Here is a 21,340-nt window from a genome sequence, read left to right on the forward strand (position 1 = left end):
ATTGCCGGCGCAGATGCCCCTATTTCAAAGCGATATGGAGCACAATTAAAAAGTTAACGCGCGGATTATATAATGGACTAATTAGAGAAAATGTAAGCAGTAGGCTACTTTTCAATGCGTGAGAAGAGGGTCAAATTGTTGCGTCTCACGGTCAATGCGTGAGTTCACAGCTCTGGGCTAATCTTTTGAATACATGTAGTAAAAAAAATATTACAGCAACAACATATAACATTAGCAAGCTAGCTAGCTAGATAATGTTAGCAGTATGCTAGCTAGCTACACTAACAACTATTAGTGCCCTAATTGTTGATGTAGTCCACATGGGAATAAACTGGGAAATTCCAACACCCAATTCGTGCCGAGTCAAAACAACTCGGAACACTTATTTTTTCCCCGAGTTTCCAGTTGTTTTGAACGCGGCATTAAATGCATCAACATAAGTAGCCTTTGTCATTCTTCGGAGATGGAGCCTGAAAGTGCATTTCCTCCTGTTGAAATAGTGACGCTAATATTTGTGTAAATTCTTTGGAATTGTAAATTGTGGTTGTCACTGAGTAGGCTACCCATTTCATGGGTGCACACTCCATAGATAAGGCTATACAGTCCAATATTAATGTTCAATACGCACAATAGATAAGCTAATGTGGCTCATTTCACAGTGTTTGTCCTGCAACAAGATAAGAGGTATGACGCTCATATTGGTGCAAACTACGTAGTTGTGTTCTGTGGGTGTCACTAGGTAGACTGATAGCCCACTCCATGGGTGCACACTCCATAGGTTAGGCTTTACAGTCCTATATTAATGTTCAATACGCACAATAGCAAAAGTTGCCAGTCACATTCTGTTATAGGTCCCCAAAGCGCACACATCCCTGGGTCGCTCCTCTTTTCAGTTCGCTGCAGCTAGCGACTGGAACGAGTTGCAACAAACACTCAAACTGGACTGTTTTATCTCAATCTCTTCATTCAAAGACACTTACTGACAGTTGTGGCTGCTTTGTGTGATGTATTGTTGTCTCTACCTTCTTGCCCTTTGCGCTGTGCCCAATAATGTTTGTACCATGCTGTGCTGTCATGTGTTGCTGCCTTGGTTATGTTGTTGTCTTACACTCTCTTTATGTAGTGGTGTGTTGTGTGGCCTTTTGGCAGGCCATGATTGTAAATAAGAAATTGTTCTTAAGTGACTTGCCTAGTTAAATAAAGGTTAAATTAAAATAATTATTAAAATAAAATAGCTTGACTGGTGAGCTGTGGCTCATTTCACAGTGGTTTCAGAGTCCTGCAATAAGAGCTATGATGATAATATTTGCGTAAACTCTACATTTCATGGGTGCACACTCTATAGCAGTGGAGGCTGGTGGGAGGAGCTCTAGGAGGATGGGCTCCTTGTAATGGCTGGAAAGGAATTTATGAGTGGAGTCTAATGTGATTTCCATGTGTTTGATGTGTTTGATATCATTCATTAATTCCACTCCAGCCATTACAATGAGCTCGTCCTCCTATAGCTCCTCCCGCCAGCCACCACTGCTCTATAGTTAAGGCTGTACAATGCCTGTGCCCCCAATGCAAGTATGCAGTCTATTACAGCCACAGTGGGATCTGAACAGTTTGTTTACTGTTTATTGTCAAATAAATACATTATTGTATTTATTATTAAGTTATGTAACAACATTTCAACCTTGTTTAGCATTATCTAATCCAAATATGGAATTATTCCCCTATTTGTTGCCGTTTGGATCAGTTTCAATTATGGACTTTTATTTTGAAAGCGAACCGCAAATTCCACTATTGTGGCTAATACCTATTGTGGTTAGCTTCACACATAGTCGTATGAGTTCTACAATAGGGAAGGGCATGGTAACATGGACTGGAGTTTGACAGGTAAGATCTACCACGCCAGGCTGAATATCGGGAACCAAACTTTGTAATTGTCCGGCCAATTTGCTGACAGTTTTTTGTCAAGCGATTTGGTTTATTTGTGTCCAATAGCCTACTCTGTTTATAATTGGCTATTGATGTTGAAATGAATTGAGTGTCTCCGGTTGAGGTTTTTCGTGACGAGCGTATATGTTGCGCAATCTCAAATTGAAGTTTATTTTAAATGGAGTTTACGATCGTCAGCCTAGATAGATTTGTATTAGCCTATAATTAAATGTTGGGCTTCTTTCTGTCGCGTTTGAACTTGTCATTTCAGACATGCGCCTTGGATTTGTTGATAGTAGTCCTACTTAGCCCAATATTAGTAGGTCTACGTTAGCCTATTATTACACTGAACAAAAATATAAACGCAACATGTGACAACGATTTTACTGTTACAGTTCATATAAGGAAATCAGTCAATTTAAATACATTTATTATGCCCTAATCTATGGATTTCACATGACTGGGCAGGTGCGCAGCCATGGGTGGGCCTGGGAGAGCATAGGCCCACCCCCTGGGGAACCAGGTCCAGCCAATCAGAATTAGTTTTTTCCTACAAAAGGGCTTTATTACAGACAGAAATACTCCTCAGTTTCATCAGCTGTCCGAGTGGCTGGTCTCCGGCGATCCCGCAGGTGAAAAAGCCGGATGTGGATGTCCTGGGGTTGGCGGTAGTTTATGGTAGAGAAATGAACATTTAATTCACTGGCAACAGCTCTGGGGGACATTCCTGCAGTCAGCATGCCAATTGCGCGCTCCCTCAACTTGAGACATCTGTGGCATTGTTGTGTGACAAAACTGCACATTTTAGAGTGGCCTTTATTGTACCCATCACAAGGTGCACCTGTGTAATGATCATGCTATTTCATCTGCTTCTTGATATGCCACACCTGTCAGGTGGATGGATTATCTTGGCAAAGGAGAAATGCTCACTAACAGGGATTGTAAACAAATTTGTGCGCAACATTTGAGAGAAGCTTTTTGTGCGTATGGAACATTCTTGGAATCTTTGATTTCACTTCATGAAACATAGGACCAACACTTTACATGTTGCATTTATTTTTTAGTTCAGTGTAGTAGGCCTACTTCAACTCCCTTTGTGTTTTTGATCTAATAGATTACACATTCTATGTTATTCATATATTTGTTTCATTCTGCTTTACATAGTCACACACTTACCTGATGTGTAGCCATGTTCTATGTATGTCCTAAAATCTGAGCATTATCATTTTCCACCCTCTCTAGCCTATAGTTAAAGGGATAGTTCACCCAAATAACAAAATTATCAAAATCTTTTCCTTACCCTGTAAGCAGTCTATGGAAATGGTATGACAGACATACATGCTTTGGTTTTGTTTACCTGGCCACTGTCTGATACATTTTCTTTCTTTAAGGAATTTGTGGAACAAATCCAATGCAAGTCAATATCACCGATATTAGCATTTTTCACATGTCATATGTAAAGCATCGTAGCATTGATCAAAGCATGGAATTAATTTGCTGTCTCACCTTGTCCATAGACTGCTTACACGGTAAGGAAACCAATATGTAATTTGGGTGAGCTATATCTTTAACTGTAGCAATTGAGGTAGTACTGTCAGATATTGAACCAGCAACACCCTGAGCTTCTGTGCCATAAAAGTCCAGGCTTCATGGCAGACTTGGCTATAGTACACTTACATACAGAGAGGCTATTCTGACACCCTTCAATGTTGGTTCAATGTGTGTGTTTATGTCCCTATCTCCCATAGCCTACACATAAGCTTGCTATGCTATTTCTGCTATCAATCTCCTCTTGTTGTTTCAGCAGGGTGACATACTGTAGAGTGGTCTGTAGCGATGGAGGATTTCTGGGTGGTGGTCCTGGCAGGGCTGAAGGTGTGGGTCTACCTCATTGTGGCTCTTCTCATGGTGCCTGCCATGTTTGGCTTCTCCCTGGGCATCTCTGAGACATACATGAAGATCTTGGTCAAAACCCTTGAGGTAAACTGCCTCTGTTCAGAAGTAGGGGGGAGGGGAGGGGGGGTTACAATAAAATGGGAAAATCTGGTAAACTGCATTACTCAGACAACGTGAGGGGTACAGCTTCATGTGTCTATAGTTGTCTTAAATGTTATCTATTCATCATGTCCTAAATATAAGACTTGTGTCCTTAATGTATGTATTTATACTACAACATTAGTGAGGGAGAAAAAAATCGATACAGTTTCATATCGCAATATTATTCTGAGCTGGTGGGCTGTACCTGCACTAAAACTCCAGTAATTTCCCTTCATAGCATGTTCTCATCTTCTTAAATATGGAGCCAATTTGTTTTCAGCACTTTTGTTTCCATGACTGATCAAAACTCGTTTTCTCATGGCTCTTGTCCCTCTGCAGCAGACATATGGTGAGCAATATGTTTGGAACATTGAATCGCAATAAATGTATAGAACTGACATGATTTTTGACAGAAAAGCACGTATGTTCTCTACACTGCACTTTTCCATCTGAACATCCTGTAACCTTGTGGCCTCCTGGAAAAAATGTAAATAATAACCTTTCAAACACTGTCCAGGGGCTTATCTGGAGTGAGAGTTCAGGGGTGAATATGTGTATGTCCTTTCTCTCCTGTCCTGCTGTGGGTCATGGGGTGAGATGTCAAAGGCTAAAGATGTTTCTCATCTCTCCTGTTCTCCAGTGGGCCACGTTGAGGATCCAGACAGTCAACAAAGAGCAGCATATAATCGAATCCTCCTCATCCAACGGTGAGTCAATGAGCAGAGCTCATTGGATTAATTTGCTTGATCGATTGACAGGATGGATGAATGGATAGAGAGATTTATTTACTCGCTGGTCTCTGATAAGGAAATTATTGTGGGGATTCCCTAAAGTTGCATCGTTGATATTTTAGGCTTACAAGTCTGGCCAATGTGTGGGAAAGAGAAACCTCAACGTTTTCAGTCACTCCCTTTGCCCTTGAGAAACTCATAAAGAAACATATACAGTATGTTTCTGTTCATTCTGTTTCTCCTCTCTCTCAACAACACTGGTTCCCAAAGCCACTGTTGTTTATCTGCTGTGTTCAGAAGCTAATTTGCATGTAAAGTGCCTTAGAACAAATCCTGTATGTTAGTGTACCATAGTAGTTAAACAGGTTTTCTTCTGCTGAGTGCATTGAAAATATCATGTCAGGACTGATTTCAGTCAGCTGTCAATGGTTGAAATAGGTTGCATTTATAATATAGATATTTTCAATGAGCTCAAGGCATGTTAGATGGGATGGGGTAACCTATATGAAATGATAAACTGGGTGGTTCAAGTCCTGAATGATGATTGGCTGACAGTATGACAATACTTACATTTTTACTGCTCTAATTACGTTGGTAACCACTTTTATAAAAGCAACAAGGCTCCTCTGGGGTTTGTGGTATATGACCAATATACCACGGCTAAGGGCTGTATCCAGGCACTCTGCGTTGCATCACACATAAGAACAGCCCTTAGCCGTGGTATATTGGCCATATACCGGACCCCCTCTGGCCTTATTGCTTAATTATACCACTGAGAACCTAGAGACGGTGTAAACCTGATTTATTTGTTATAGTGCTTGGCAGGGGCTTGCAGTGGAGAAGGCTCGGAGCAGTCTGTTAATTAGCAGACTGTGATCGTGAGCATTTCCAATGTTCTGTGCTGAATGATGTGGCTCTGTGCTGGCTGCCTATCTATCCACTGACGCAATCATTTCACAATCAGCAGTCTTATAGGTTTGTCAGGGGGAAATTCAATCAAACTCACAGTGCTGTGTTCACTAGCTAGCACAGCACATTAAGATGCTCTTTTAATTTGTTAGATATAAACTCACAGGATGGTTTCTGTATTGTACTCCCCTTACTGTATATGCTGGTTGTAGTTTTCAAAGAAAACAAATGGGTCACAGCATAAACATTGCTTTAGCAGGATTGATTGAATTCAGCATAAAGTCAGTCACTCTGTCTCTCTCCTGAACTTTGCCTCGTGCGTCATCAGATTGAGTCTCCTCAGCTGATTTCACTGCCTTCAGACCTCTAGGAGGAAGGGATACACTTTGTGGTGGGGTAATCTGATCCTAGACCTGTGATTACCTCGAGATGACAGACACACAAAGGTCCGTTTACTATGTTTGATGGCCTGTCATTTCTTATGGATTCTTTAGGAAAATGGTATTGGTGATTTAACCTGTTTAGGGTCACGATTAGGGTTGTGGTTGGCGATTCTTCCACTCGGCTATCAGCCCAAGATATCTCTATTTCTCAATATGGAGCAACAGTGTGAGTTAGTTGGTGACACTCTCTTAAATGTGTTGCAGTTCTGTGACTCATTTCCTTCCTCGACAGCTCCTAACATGTCCATGGTCGTTTGACATATTTGTCACTCAAAATGAATAAACTTATTGGACTTTGAAGCTCTTTGTTTGTGACTCTGTGAATGCTGTCTGTATTGATGGTAAAATATAAAACTAATTCATGTTTATCAACTACAGATAGCGGTACGATATGATCACATCTGAAAATGATATAGGGTTGACTAGGTGATATCTTTGTGTGTGGATTTCCAGGCCTCATCCAGAGGGATGATGGTTCTATGGAGGAGGCTCTGGGGGAGTTGAGGCGCAGTCGCCCCAAACCACCAGTGGGAGGGGACTTCACACTCAGTGACTGTTTCTACTTCTACAGACGAGGCATCGAGGACATCGTAGAGGATGAGGTGAGATCACAACTAGAATAAGATTGATGCCTAATTCCAAATGTACCCCTAATGCTAGATATTCCATGATGGACCCTGATAGATCTGAGCCATACAGTAATGCCTAACCCTCTGGTAGGCTAAGATGAGTTTCCTATTTATTGCCTCTACTGCACACATCCAGTCCTTTCATGTCAACGAAGGGGCATCAGGAAGTGTTTAGGGCCAGGGGTTGATTCAGGATTGGGAAAAACAGTACAACATCTATTCAAAGTCCAGACTTTCTTTCTGTACAGGTAGGTCTACATTATTTGTAATGTTGTTCTTCTGATTTCAAGGTGACCCAGCGGTTTTCATCAGAGGAGCTGGTGTCGTGGAACCTGCTAACTCGGACCAACAATGACTTCCAGTACATCAGCCTCAAACTGACTATGGTCTGGGGGCTGGGCGTGTTCATACGCTACTGCATCTTGGCTCCACTCAGGTAACACCTGGGCGTGTGAAATCATTCATAATCACTGTTCCCCTGTAGTAAGGCCTCACTTCTCCTACAGTTCACATCCCTGAACCAAACATACATACCATGCACCAGTAATATTAAATGCAGTGCTTACCACAAATTATCCAGCTAGTGGCTGAATAGACAGGATGCACAACCACAGATATCAATAAAGTGTGGAGCACAGGTTGGTGCTGAGGGGAAAACGGCTCATAATAATGTCCGGAACAGCGCGAATGGCATCAAACACCTGGAAGCCACGTGTTTGGTGTATTAGTTACCATTCCGCTCCAGTCATTACTACGAGCCTGTCCTCCCCAATTAAGGTGCCACCAACCTCCTGTGGTGTGGAGTGTTGGCTCATGACCAGCATAATGTGTTGTAGTGTCATGTATGTTCCTGAGTGAGAATGTTTTCTTTCAGGATCACGCTGGCATCTATAGGCCTGACCTGGCTGGTGATAGGAACCACTGCTGTAGGATTCCTCCCTAACTGGAGGTACACTTACACAGCTTTGAATCTATAAGTTCACACAGGATTGTTTTAAAGACTGAGACATTCCTCTCGTAATTGTATTTTAGTCATCTTTAAAGTAGCATCTTGTGTGTCCATGTGTGTCCGTCTGTGTTCTGTAGGCTGAAGTCCTGGCTGAGCGATTGGGTCCATGTGATGTGCTACAGGATCTGTGCCCGAGGCCTCTCCTGCACCATCCACTACTATAACAAGTCAGTTAACTGACCTCCCCTCTCACACATCTCTATTCAGCAGGCTATTACGCACCATCCTGTCCCCAAGTGACCTTACTGTTGGTCCTCATGATGTGTGCAGAGATTTTTTTTTTTTACTTTAACGTGTGTGTGTGGTCTCTATCTTGTTTTACAGAGAAAACAGACCCAGAAAAGGAGGAATCTGTGTGGCCAATCACACCTCCCCGATTGATATCGTAATTCTCTGCAACGACGGGTGTTACGCCATGGTATGTGAAATAAAGCTGACATTAAGCCTCGCTTGAAATGGCTGACCTGTGTGAAATTTGTTGATTGACACTCAATTGACTGCTTTTCTACGTTTGTGTACTTTACATTTATCAGGAAATGTACTACTTTATACTTCTTTAATCCTAATCAGATGAATTGTCTGTGAAAGGAATTCTGAGGACTTTAGATGGGATTTGATCTGATGTGTTTTAGGTGGGCCAGTCACATGGTGGTCTGATGGGAGTGCTGCAGAGGGCCATGGCCAGGTCCTGTCCTCACATCTGGTTTGAGAGAGCTGATATGAAAGATCGCCACCTGGTGGCCAAGAGGTGAACTTACCTGTTCACTGTTATTCCTATCTCTACCTACAATGTTCAGACAAGCAAGGACATGCCCATTGAAAATGGCTACAGACAAATAATCAGTCATATCTCATCATATTTCCTCATCCAGATAACATACTCCTGCCAGACAGCTTACTTACAGTATGTTCTCTGCTTTATAAGTGCTTGTCAGTAAAACCAAACCAGCACATTCATGCACAAATGTATTAGTCACAATTCATTGCCATTGACAATTAGGGATATAATTTAACACTGACATTTTCTGATATGGACATACATTATAGTTCCAGTTGGAGCTATGTTCATACTCCTCCCAGATATAAGGTTAGATTTTCTAACTGTTATTAATGTTTGCAGGTTGACGGATCACGTGAATGACAACACAAAGCTTCCTATATTGATCTTTCCAGAAGGTGGGTTCCATTTGATTTGGATAGTCAGTCCATCTGTAGATGCTCTACAATCTACTAACCCTAGCTCTAACCTTAACCCTAAACTTAACCCTCACCCTTATTCTACCCCTAACCCTAGCAAGCAGTTGCTTATCAACAGATGGTCATGCTAACAAACTATCTGTAGAGCATCTACAGATGGAAAATCCGGACTATCTGAATAAAGTGTGACCGGTAAGTGCTACATTGGCCCAAATGGATTAGCATTAAGTTGCCCTTAGACACTGATTTAAGCCAGTGCCTTGGTTAGGTAGGGTAAGCTGATCCTACACCTACAAATATACATATGCTGTATACCAGATATTCCCAAACTGAAATCATTTTCTTCACATTTTCAAACAGTACATTTTTATTTTCCAACAGGGCTATACATTTGGGTGAGTTATTTTTTTTCTCACCTGAGTAGCCTCGTTTCACTGCCAAAAATACATTTAAACCATCTAGTGATCAGCGAAAGAACAACACAATGTCAAATACAGGTAGCCTAGTCAAATAATTAACATAAAATCACATTAACCATTACTCTCTCGCTGGAAACCTTCACTCTTGCGCAGACATTTAGAAATGAAAAATGACAATTTGAAAAATAAGCCACAGGAGTTTTTTTTAGCAAAAATAAAGACGTTTGAGTAGTAATACATGTATAAAAGCAACAGATACCATTAATAAGAAGGGGCTAGAAGCGTCTTATATGGTGAGCTACCGAGTGGCTAAGACAGGCAAGCCCCATACCATTGTGGAGGACTTAATTCTTCCTACTGCCTCTGATATGGCTGGGACAATGCTGGGGGAAAATGCCAAAAAAAACGACTGTTTCACGACGCATCAGTGACATGGCAGGAGATGTTTTGAAACAATTACTATGCGTTTCAGCTGGATGAGTCAACCGACGTGGCGGGCCTGGCACACCTGGTATATGTCCGTTACGTTTATGGGGGGTAAATTAAGGAAGACCTCTTCTGGAAACCAGGACAACATGAGAGGATATTTTTTAAGTACTGGACAGCTTTGTGACATCAAATGGACTTTGGTGGTCAAGATATGTTGGTATCTGTACTGATGGCGCAAAAGCCATGACAGGGAGACATAGTGGAGTGGTAACGCACGGGCAAGCAGTTGCTCCTGACGCCACTTGGGTACACTGCAGCATCCACCGAGAGGCTCTTGCTGCCAAGGGAATACCTGACAGCTTGAAAGACGGTTTGGACACTACAGTGAAAATGGTTAACTTTGTTAAAGCAAGGCCCCTGTATTTTCTGCATTATACAATGATATGGGCAGTGAGCATGTAACGCTTTTACAACATACTGAAATGCGCTGGTTATCAAGGGGCAAAGTATTGACACATTTTTTTAAATTGAGAGACGAGCTTAAAGTTTTCTTTACTGACCATAATTTTCACTTGTCTGACCGCTTGCATGATGACGAGTTTCTCACACAACTGGCCTATCTGGGTGAGGTTTTTTCTCGCCTGAATGATCTGAATCTAGGATTACAGGGACTCTCCGCAACTATATTCAATGTGCGGGACAAAATTGAGGCTATGATTAAGAAGTTGGAGCTCTTCTCTGTCTGCATTAACAAGGACGACACAGGTCTTTCCATCATTGTATGATTTTTTGTGTGCAAATGAATTCAAGCTTACGGACAATGTCAAATGTGCTATAGCGAAGCACCTGAGTGAGCTGGGTGCGCAATTACACAGGTACTTTCCTGAAACAGACGACACACACCACTGGATTCTTTATCCCTTTCATGCCCTGCCTCTAGTCCACTTACCGATATCTTAAAAAGAGAGCCTGTGGAAATTGAATTTAATCAGAAGCCACTGCCAGATTTCTGGATACTACGCTCAGTTTCTTGCCTTGGAAACTTGCGCTGTTAAGACATGTACCTATGTGAGGGTGGATTCTCGGCCCTCGCTAGCATGAAAACTAAATACAGGCACAGACTGTGTGTGGAAAATGACTTAAGACTGAGACTCTCTCCAAAACAACTCAACATTGCAGAGTTATGTGCATAATTTCAAGCACACCCTTCTCATTAACCTGTGGTGAGTTATTCACCATTTTTTGCTGAACAAATAAGGTTTTATATGAGGGCTAAATAAAGAGCAGAATTATTGATTATTATTATATTATTTGTGCCCTGGTCCTATAAGAGCTCTTTGAAACTTCCCACAAGCTGGGTTGTGACAACTCACACTGATTCTTATGTTTAATAAATGTATTGTATAGTGTGTGTGTGTGTGTGTGGCAGACTTATAGTGATGGCAAAAATACAACATTTGAGAGTGTGCTGACCCTGGTGCTAGAGGGGGTACACAGCTGGAGGTTGAATGTTTGAAGGAGTACGGGACTATAAAAAGTTTGGGAACCACTGCTGTATACAGTATATGCAAGTCACGTGTGTATATATATATATATCATATCATATCTATATATTCATATATATATCTGATATTCAGGGCCTTGCAGCTTTCACCCTTTTCTGTCATTTTGGAGAGCATTGTTGTTATCATAGGATCTCTATCTTTATACTGTGTGTTTGTGGCTTATCTCCAGTCCATATTTCTGGTGTCCTCAGGGACCTGTATCAACAACACATCTGTCATGATGTTCAAAAAGGGAAGTTTTGAAATTGGAGGAACAATATATCCAGTAGCCATAAAGGTGAGGCATCAATATCACTGCTTCTGTTCAGTAGTTGACTTTTCCTTAAATCACGCAAAGATGGCATTGGGAAAGTTGCATGAAAATGTCAGCACATCTTTGAAGAGGTGTTCTGTCAACTGTGGGACCATCTCCCTCCTGCAGTATGACCCTCAGTTTGGGGATGCGTTCTGGAACAGTGCCAAGTACAACATGGTGAGCTACCTGCTGAGGATGATGACCAGCTGGGCTATAGTCTGCAATGTCTGGTACCTGCCAGCCATGACCCAACAGGTGTGTATACAACACACACACACACACACAACCTGCCAGCCATGCACCAAGTGCCACTGATCTATTTCCTCTTTTCACAGGAAGGGGAGGATGCTGTCCAGTTTGCCAACAGAGTTAAGTCTGCCATCGCACATCGGGGGGGACTAGTGGACTTGTCCTGGTAAGAATATCCTTCCGTCCTATAAGGATTTTCTGATAATTCACTTGCACTAGAGCCTAGGAATAAACATTTGACAGCCTAACTGCCTTGTACTGGACTGTCTTTGACCTAGGCATTGGGGATGTCTTTGCTGAGGAATGGGATTGTTTCTCTTGAGTGTGTTTTGTCATCTTGTAAATGTGTATTACAGTGGGGGGGGAAAAAGTATTTGATCCCCTGCTGATTTTGTACGTTTGCCCACTGATAAAGAAATGATCAGTCTATAAATTTTAATAGTAGGTTTATTTGAACAGTGAGAGACAGAATAACAACAACAAAAAATCCAGAAAAACGCATGTCAAAAATGTTATAAATTGATTTGCATTTTAATGAGGGAAATAAATATTTGACCCCTCTGCAAAACATGACTTAGTACTTGGTGGCAAAACCCTTGTTGGCAATCACAGAGGTCAGACGTTTCTTGTAGTTGGCCACCAGGTTTGCACACATCTCAGGAGGGATTTTGTCCCACTCCTCTTTGCAGATCTTCTCCAAGTCATTAAGGTTTCGAGGCTGAAGTTTGGCAACTCGAACCTTCAGCTCCCTCCACAGATTTTCTATGGGATTAAGGTCTGGAGACTGGCTAGGCCACTCCAGGACCTTAATGTGCTTCTTCTTGAGCCACTCCTTTGTTGCCTTGGCCGTGTGTTTTGGGTCATTGTCATGCTGGAATACCCATCCACGACCCATTTTCAATGCCCTGGCTGAGGGAAGGAGGTTGTCACCCAAGATTTGACGGTACATGGCCCCGTCCATGTTTGACGGTGGAGATGGTGTTCTTGGGGTCATAGGCAGCATTCCTCCTCCTCCAAACACGGCGAGTTGAGTTGATGTCAAAAAGCTCAATTTTGGTCTCATCTGACCACAACACTTTCACCAGTTGTCCTCTGAGTCATTCAGCTGTTCATTGGCAAACTTCAGGTGGGCATGTATATGTATTCTTGAGCAGGGGGACCTTGCGGGCGCTGCAGGATTTCTGTCCTTCAAGGCGTAGTGTGTTACCAATTGTTTTCTTGGTGACTATGGTCCCAGCTGCCTTGAAATCATTGACAAGATCCTCCAGTGTAGTTCTGGGCTGATTCCTCACCGTTCTCATGATCATTGCAACTCCACGAGGTAAGATCTTGCATGGAGCCCCAGGCCAAGAGATATTGACAGTTCTTTTGTGTTTCTTCCATTTGCGAATAATCGCACCAAATGTTGTCACCTTCTCACCAAGCTGCTTGGCGATGGTCTTGTAGCCCATTCCAGCCTTGTGTAGGTCTACAATCTTGTCCCTGACATCATTGGAGAGCTCTTTGGTCTTGGCCATGGTGGAGAGTTTGGAATCTGATTGATTGATTGATTGCTTCTGTGGACAGGTGTCTTTTTTACAGGTAACAAACTGTGGTTAAGAGCGTGCTCCTGATCTCAGCTCGTTACCTGTATAAAAGACACCTGGGAGCCAGAAATCTTTCTGATTGGGAGGGGGTCAAAAACTTATTTCCCTCATTAAAATGCAAATCAATTTAACATTTTTGACATGTTTTTCTGGATATTTTTGTTGTTATTCTGTCTCTCACTGTTCAAATAAACCTACCATTAAAGTTATAGACTGATCCTTTCTTTGTCAGTGGGCAAACGTACAAAATCAGCAGGGGATCAAATACTTTTTTCCCCCACTGTATGTTTTATTTGTAAATTGTGTATATGCTCCTGAGTGGCGCAGTGGTGTAAGGCACTGCATCTCAGTGCTTGAGGCATCACCACAGACACCCTGGTTCAAATCCAGGCTGTATCACAATCGGCCGTGATTGGGAGTCTCATAGGACAGAGCACAATTGGCCCAGCGTCGTCCGGGTTTGGCCGGTGTAGGCCGTCATTGTAAATAAGAATTTGTTCTTAACTGACTTGCCTAGTTAAATAAAAAATAAATATGCAGGGCTCCCCTGTAAAAGAGACCTTGGTCTCATTGGGTCTCCTTGCTAAAATAAAGGTGAAACAAAAAAAGCACAGACACGTTTGTTTCTTAGAAAACATACATTCTTGAAGAACATGGGTCCCATGTGGCTCAGTTGGTAGAGCATGGCGCTTGCAACGCCAGAGTTGTGGGTTCGATCCCCACGGGGGCAAAGTATGAAATGTATAAGTGTCTGCTAAATTACAAATGTAAATGTTTCTTACGTGTGTTTGTTCCTGTGTAGGGATGGGGGCCTGAAGAGAGCCAAGGTGAAGGATATGTTTAAAGAGGAGCAGCAGAAGATGTACAGCAGCATGGTGGTTGGGAGTGAGGAGGACAACAGCAGTCACAGTGACTGACACCCTCCACTACCACATGTAAGGGGGAGTATGGACAGGAGATGGCCATTCCCGCCTGATGACTGACTGACTAATACTGATGACCACGGACTAGACTGCCATCGTGTGGATGGACCATTCAGTGATGTAACATTTACAGTGTCTTGCAGACTGTATGATAACTGATAAGCCAATGGCATTACAATGGAAAGACTGTGTCAACACTAGTGCAATGGAACTGTAAAGGAGATGAACTGCAAGTCCGATTGGAATAGCTCTTTATTGTTCTGCTAGAAAATGACTGAAATTCTGTGTTTGGCATTTGAATAAATGAATAACCTTGCAAATAGTCCTTTTACGACCGTATAACTTTTTGTTGTTGTTTAATCCCAAAGTTCTGAATGTCAAAGTTTTGGCTGTTTTTTGTCCGAATGTTTTTTCCGTTTTTTATTTCTTCCTGTATGTTGAGCCCAGTAGATCGATCAATGCTGCTAATCGTTTGAAAATAAACATTAGTGTACAGCTGTTCCCTCTTTTAGTGGTGTGTTTATTAACAAGCTCAGCTACTAGAACAAGGTAGTCAGAAACAGTAAAACACTGTCAATTGATGATTTTAAATGTTTTATAGACAGTACTGTGACTAGTTTTGCATCATATACCGGTACAAAGATTTGATATCACGGCAGTGCGATTTTAGCATGTAAATCTTGGTGGGGCAAAAAAATATGAAAAGTGGAATGCATTCCAGCAAGCCACGAAACAATACATTAATTGTACTCAAACGGTGCCCACAAACTGTTAGGGCTTACATAAAGCTGTCCCAACATCTTACCACTGATACACCTGGCTATCAGCGGAGCCTTTTCTGGAAGCGAAACAGTTCATTCAGCCTCTTTTACTGCCTTTTAAAAAACATGGCTGACTTGCTTAAACAAATCTGGTTTCTAATGACAGTTGAGATGTACTAACTATGGCATAAGGGGACGACAAGCGGATAGGAGGCAATCCGTATTCTCGATTAAGACAATGAGCGAGCTAGGACAGATGTAACGTTAGTCAATATAACTATTTGTTTAGCACTTTCAAAACATACAGCGACAGAATTCAGAACATGGGCTGTTCTTACACATGGGCTTTTTCCCTGTACACCAACTTAGAACCGTAAATAATACAATATTCAATGATTCATTTCTCTAAAACAGGTTGTAGGCAAAGTTAAGAGGGGAAATATCTCCCTGGCATATTACATCATTTATGAAGCTGCATACAAAACATTTTTGGACTCACGTTGTGCTGTGCTCACTTGAACAGGAAGGTGGCGCGGCGGTCCTCCGAGTTAAAAGTTGTTTTGAGCGCGGCACAAATCATGCTTCAGCATGGCCAATGTTGAATTTTATCATTTTAAACAAGGGAAGAACCCCTTAATCCTAGATTTGGGACCACACACCACTGTAACTGATTCCTTCCAAACCACTCATTGAATTTGCGATTTCCAACTTGTGTTGGATGGCCGATGAGCACCGATACGTTTTATCTATAATTTATTTTCATTATTTCTCTTCCTATGACAAGGATTTAAAAGGATTTGCCAGTAGATTGTTGACGTGATTCATGATGATGACTACTAGCTAAGATTGTGAAAGTATGACGTTGACATGATCAGTCCAATCAAAAGCTACTGTACATATAACATGATTTGACGTCATTTTATCTGTGGCCAATGACCTTGAGCCTTCTTGGACAGGCACTTCTAATGTAACTCTATGGCAGCACCCAAGGGGCTAGAATTTTCTAAGTCTACCCTTAGACTTGGCAGTGACGTTGTGTCCCCATGAGTGACAGAACACTGAGCCAATCACGGTGCAACGCTCCATATTTTCTGTTGGCTTGCCCCACCACCACAGAAAGCACTGAGCTAAGCTGAAACATCTGCATTTTGGAGCTGCCTTACTCAAGAAAACAAAAAAGAGACCACGTTTGTATGCGGCCTTGTTAACTCAATGATATATATTATTTTTACATCATTTTCAAACTGATATGTGACACGTATTAATGCCAAAATAACATGCAAAACAGGCAAGCTTCCCCAAAAAGTATTTTTAAAATATATATATATATATATATATATATATATATATATATATATATATATATTATTATTATTTTATTTTTTGGCAAAAAATGTTGGGCTCATAACCCCACCTGCCCTGAATGATGGGTCGCACTGTATCATGGTACCAAACATACATTTATAGCAACATTTTAGAATACCCTAGTACCTTCATATGATACTACTGAGTTGTTCAGCCCTACCGTTCTAAAGAACCTGGTAGAGCCTGTTATAAAATGTTTATAAAGTCTGTTTTTATAAATTAAGTTGAATCTAAGCAACAGCCACTAGTCTCTTGCATGAGCAGGTCATATCAGGTGTGGCAGCTGTAATCAACCAGCTCTACGCGTTTTATCCTCCGTCAGTATAAAAAAAAATATATGATTTAGCGGGGATGCAGACTCAGACTCTGATGAGTCTTCTGTTAGATTTTTACATTTGTTACAATGGAGCAGCTCGCTAAGCGAGAAATGGCCTGTTATAACCAAGACCACAGACCAGTCTGAGTAGACTTTGCAAGTTCACTGTCCTGTAGCCTCTGAGTGTCAGAGGGAAAATTGCGCACAGCTTCGCGACAGGCATGCTCGCAACTTTACAGCAAATAAAGCGTATCGTCTCTAGCCTAAACGGTTAAAACAATATGACCCATGTTACCGAATGTGCCTTTTTTTTTATTTCTATCGCGACTCACGCGCATTTTTATATAATTTCACAAACCATGTCGCGGGCCGTTTTAAACCTATCCCTGGTCGCTAATTATTGGTTTGATAACAAACAACGATGTGCTTCAAAAGGTATGATTTATATAGGCGTAATGTCAGCCAAAACAATGTCAAAGGTCTTATTTCTGGTGCCTAACGTTTTAAAAGTTGTGTATGAGGGAGACAGAGAGAATGTGTGTGTTAAGGTTTCATGCAGTGTTTTCCCTTTACTGCCACAATGACATGAAGATCATTATGCATGTATATCACAGGAGGTTGTTGGCACCTTAATTGGCGAGTAGGGGTTCGTGGTAATGTCTGGAGCGGAATCAGTGGGATGGTATCAAACATGGTTTCTATGTGTTTGATGCCATTCCATTTGCTCCGTTCCAGCCATTATTATGAGCCGTCCTCCCTTCAGCAGCCTCCTGTGGAATACAGGTTATTCCTTCCTCCCATTCCTCCAGCCAAATCACAGGTAGGCCTTTGCAAATATGAGCAATCAGCCATTCTATGCAGTATTATATTATACACTGAACAGTTTGAAGTTAAATGAAATGTGTTGTATTGAGTAGAAGTGTGAATTTCAGTGACCAGGTTTTTGGAGAACGTTTAGAAAACGTAAACAAGCATCCGGAGCGAACAGGATGATATGCCACAGATTTTTTTCCACCGTGGTATCGCTGTACTACTTGGTATCGTCATTCTTGGCCTGGTATCGTATAGTTTGTAAAATGTTCGTATCGTGACAAGTCTAACTGTGACATTATTCAACATTCTTATGGTTATGAAAGGGAGCCAAACAGTACAATCAATAACACTGTATTATTTAGAGTAAAATTGTTCAATAGACAAAGTGATAGGCATTGATTGCAGCGACACAGTCATTCCCAGATGAAAGATATTCTCCCTATCCCCATGCAGTTTGTATGATTCATCACAATAACAGGCAAGGAAGAGAACTTGGTGATCATAAAGACTACAATGAGATTATATGGCACTTTAAGTAAAACATGATGGTGTTCAGCATCAATGCACCAAGTATGTGAAGTCCATTCATAGGTAAAGTCCATTCATACTCTAAAGAAGAGTACACGTTTTAGATTTTTTCAAGCTCTCTTCCTTGGGTTCTTTTCCCGAGGTGTTGCTGTCACCATCACTGCCTCCATTCTTCTGTTGTGTGTTAGGATCCCAACTCACACCTGGAAGAGTTAAGCCAATTTAAGTCATTAATATTTAGGTAAGACTTATAACACTAGCATATAAGGTGCAAAAAATGTACTCTTCCTTACTAACGTACCTGGTGACGACGTATCCATGTTCTCTCCATCTGGATCAGCAAGGTGTTGGCTGGCATTCTGTTTTTAAAATTAAGCAAACTTTATTTAATCATGTGAAAACACAGGACAAAATCTTGTTGATTCATTGTATCAGTTAATTTAATTGTATCATAACACTGATGACACGTACCCCGAAAATGTTGCTATTGTGCATTTTCTTCCTCGCATTGATTTCCTGATACCTGTTAACATAATGTAAGGACAGAGAAGACTTACTAAGTATCTTGTATTACAGAGTAAGTGTACTGTAGCTACCTTGCAGTCCAACCAAGGTGCACAAAATAAATAATAAACTTTATGTGCAAGAGATGTTCTACCATTGTCTGATGAAAATAGAGCTTGACCAGAGATATTCTACTATTGTCTGAGGAATATAGAGCTTGACCAGAGAAATTCTACCATTGTCTAATGAAAATAGAGCTTGACCAGAGATATTCTACTATTGTCTGATGAAAATAAAACTTGACCAGAGATATTCTACTATTGTCTGAGGAAAATAGAGCTTGACCAGAGATATTCTACCATTATCTGAGGAAAATAAAACTTGACCAGAGATATTCTACTTTTGTCTGAGGAAAATAGAGCTTGACCAGAGAAATTCTACCATTGTCTGAGGAAAATAGAGCTTGACCAGAGAAATTCTACCATTGTCTGAGGAAAATAGAGCTTGACCAGAGAAATTCTACCATTGTCTGAGGAAAATAGAGCTTGACCAGAGAAATTCTACCATTGTCTGAGGAAAGTGTTTGACCAGAGAAATTCTACCATTGTCTGAGGAAAATAGAGCTTGACCAGTTGAAAAATGTATGAGCCTTTTTAGTGCTTTTAAGACATCCCCATCTCCTCCTGCATAGTTCCCTTGAAACAGAGGGTTCTGTTGGATGCACAGGGCGAGGCAGCACCAGAACAGCTTTTATTGACCAGCAATAACATGCCTCAGATGAAAACAGGAAAGTTGTTTTGTACAAGTAACATTTTTGCTTGACACATCAACAAAACCATGCTTCGATGGAAAACATCCATAGATGCTGTTAGAATTAAATGGCCTAAAATGGTTTGAGGCATGGTTTTATTAAATAGCTGTATTATTGTTAAATGTTAATTGACTGTTTTAGCAGAGAGAACTTGATGCATTGCAAAAATTGCCATGTATCCACACACATGGACATGAATCCAAAAATATGTTTTGCTTCATCAGGATGAAACATTTGTTTTAAACAAGATGTTTCCTTTAATTCAACAAAGAGTAAAGATCATTTCACCCACCTTCTCAGATAGGAATCACAGTTCTTGGCAGGTTTTGCCTCTTTCTTCACGCCATCTGGTGCCCATGCTATGGATGTATCTATCCCCACATCTACTCTGCCTGCAGCTCCAGAAGATATAGGCATCTCTGCTTCTTCTACAACGACTACATCTCACACTGCAAAAAGTAAAACATCGTACAAACATCTAAGTCTAGGGACTTAGAAGAGTATAGCTGGTATCCTCAGCCTTGTGTACACATTTGTCCGTCCAGTTCTGCATCTTTTTTGGCCAGGAGAATGTGGTGGCTGTCTGGCAGTGGAGTTTACAAAAGGGTTTGTTATTGTATCCACGACAACCAAGGCCTAAATGACTGGAACCAGAGTCACATATAAATATATGGCTCTGACTGGAACTACACAGCCTCATTGAAGTGTGGCCCTTTCTCCTGAATGTGCCTAAGAAAAAGTCCTATTTGGGGTATTAATCTAAATCTTGCACTGTTTGAGGGGGATATGGATGTGGGGGATTAAATATGTTGAATTGAGTATGTTTTGCTCTATTTTGTAGTGTTCAAGTGTAGTTTGTGAGTTTTGTTTTCGGTTCCGTGTCAGTCAGCTGTCAGAAACAAGAGTTTGTACGACTATAAAGATGACAACGCTTTCATTGAACTGCAACATCTAAATGTGACCTGGACTTCCTGACGGGCGCCCCCAGGTGGTAAGGGTAGGCAACAACACATCTGTCACACTGATCCTCAACACTGGGGCCCCTCAGGGGTGTGTACTTAGTCCCCTCCTATACTCCCTGTTCACCTGTGACTGCGTGGCCAAACATGACTCCAACACCATCATTAAGTTTGCCGATGACACAACGATGAGACAGCCTATAGGGAGGAGGTCAGAGAACAAGGACAACAGCCAGGACAACAACCTCTCCCTCAATGTGAGCAAGACAAAGGAGATGATCGTGAACTACAGGAAAAGAACAGGCCCCTATTAACATCGATGGGGCTGTAGTGGAGCGGGTCGAGAGTTTCAAGTTTCTTGGTGTCCACATCACCAACGAACTATCATGGTCCAAACACACCAAGACAGTCGTGAAGAGGGCACGACAAAACCTTTTCCCCCTCAGGAGACTGAAAAGATATGGCATGGGTCCCCAGATCCTCAAAAAGTTCTACAGCTGCACCATCGAGAGCATCCTGACCTGTTGCATCACCGCCTGGTATGGGAACTGCTCAGCATCTGACCGTAAGGTGCTACAGAGGGTAGTGCGTATAGCCCAGTACATCACTGGGGCCAAGCTTTCTGCCATCCAGAACCTCTATACCAGGTGGTGTCAGGGGAAGGCCCATAAAATTGTCAGAGACTCTAGTCACCCAAGTCATAGACTGTTTTCTCTGCTACCGCACGGCAAGCGGTACCGGAGCACCAAGTCTAGGACCAAAAGGCTCCTTAACATTTTCTACCCCCAAGCCATAAGACTGCTGAACAATTAATCAAATGGCCACCGGACTATTTACATTGACACCCCCCCCCCCCTCCTCCTCCTCCTCCATTTGTTTTGTACACTGCTGCTACTCGCTGTTTATTATCTGTGCATTGTCATTTCACCCCCACCTACA

The 21,340-nt window shown here is 41.7% G+C and overlaps 1 protein-coding gene and 1 long non-coding RNA gene across 3 annotated transcripts; one reads left to right on the plus strand and one right to left on the minus strand.

Annotated features, from left to right (window-relative positions):
• Positions 1–1,794: 1,794 nt before the first annotated feature.
• agpat9l (1-acylglycerol-3-phosphate O-acyltransferase 9, like) lies at positions 1,795–14,845 on the plus strand. 2 transcript variants are annotated; one of them, XM_014161799.2, is made up of 14 exons: positions 1,795–1,881; positions 3,728–3,903; positions 4,601–4,667; positions 6,497–6,645; positions 6,963–7,108; positions 7,547–7,621; positions 7,759–7,848; positions 8,006–8,099; positions 8,314–8,429; positions 8,802–8,857; positions 11,483–11,568; positions 11,713–11,841; positions 11,922–12,001; positions 14,224–14,845. In XM_014161799.2, the coding sequence occupies exons 2-14, from the start codon at positions 3,760–3,762 to the stop codon at positions 14,336–14,338; spliced, it is 1,347 nt and encodes a 448-aa protein (XP_014017274.1). In that variant the 5' UTR covers positions 1,795–1,881; positions 3,728–3,759; the 3' UTR covers positions 14,339–14,845. The 2 variants fall into 2 exon arrangements, with proteins under 2 accessions (XP_014017274.1, XP_014017275.1); XM_014161800.2 differs by having other exon boundaries at positions 1,812–1,881; positions 3,731–3,903.
• Positions 14,846–17,934: 3,089 nt separating this feature from the next.
• Positions 17,935–20,255, minus strand: LOC145862407 (uncharacterized). The gene is made up of 4 exons (XR_014381845.1): positions 19,735–20,255; positions 18,599–18,650; positions 18,429–18,486; positions 17,935–18,330 (listed from the first exon to the last, which is right to left on the minus strand). It is a non-coding gene; the product is annotated as an uncharacterized LOC145862407 (long non-coding RNA).
• Between the last annotated feature and the right edge of the window lie 1,085 nt (positions 20,256–21,340).

The sequence above is a fragment of the Salmo salar genome, chromosome 20 (assembly GCF_965601325.2).
Source record: "Salmo salar chromosome 20, fSalSal1, whole genome shotgun sequence".
In the NCBI taxonomy this organism is placed as follows: Eukaryota; Metazoa; Chordata; class Actinopteri; order Salmoniformes; family Salmonidae; genus Salmo; species Salmo salar.

Coding starts and splice junctions, on each gene's coding strand:
- agpat9l (XM_014161799.2), top strand. CDS start 3,760: ATGGAGGATTTCTGGGTGGTGGTCCTGGCAGGGCTGAAGGTGTGGGTC. Junction 7,849..8,005: donor ACCATCCACTACTATAACAA/GTCAGTTAACTG, acceptor CTTGTTTTACAG/AGAAAACAGACCCAGAAAAG. Junction 8,100..8,313: donor ACGACGGGTGTTACGCCATG/GTATGTGAAATA, acceptor GATGTGTTTTAG/GTGGGCCAGTCACATGGTGG.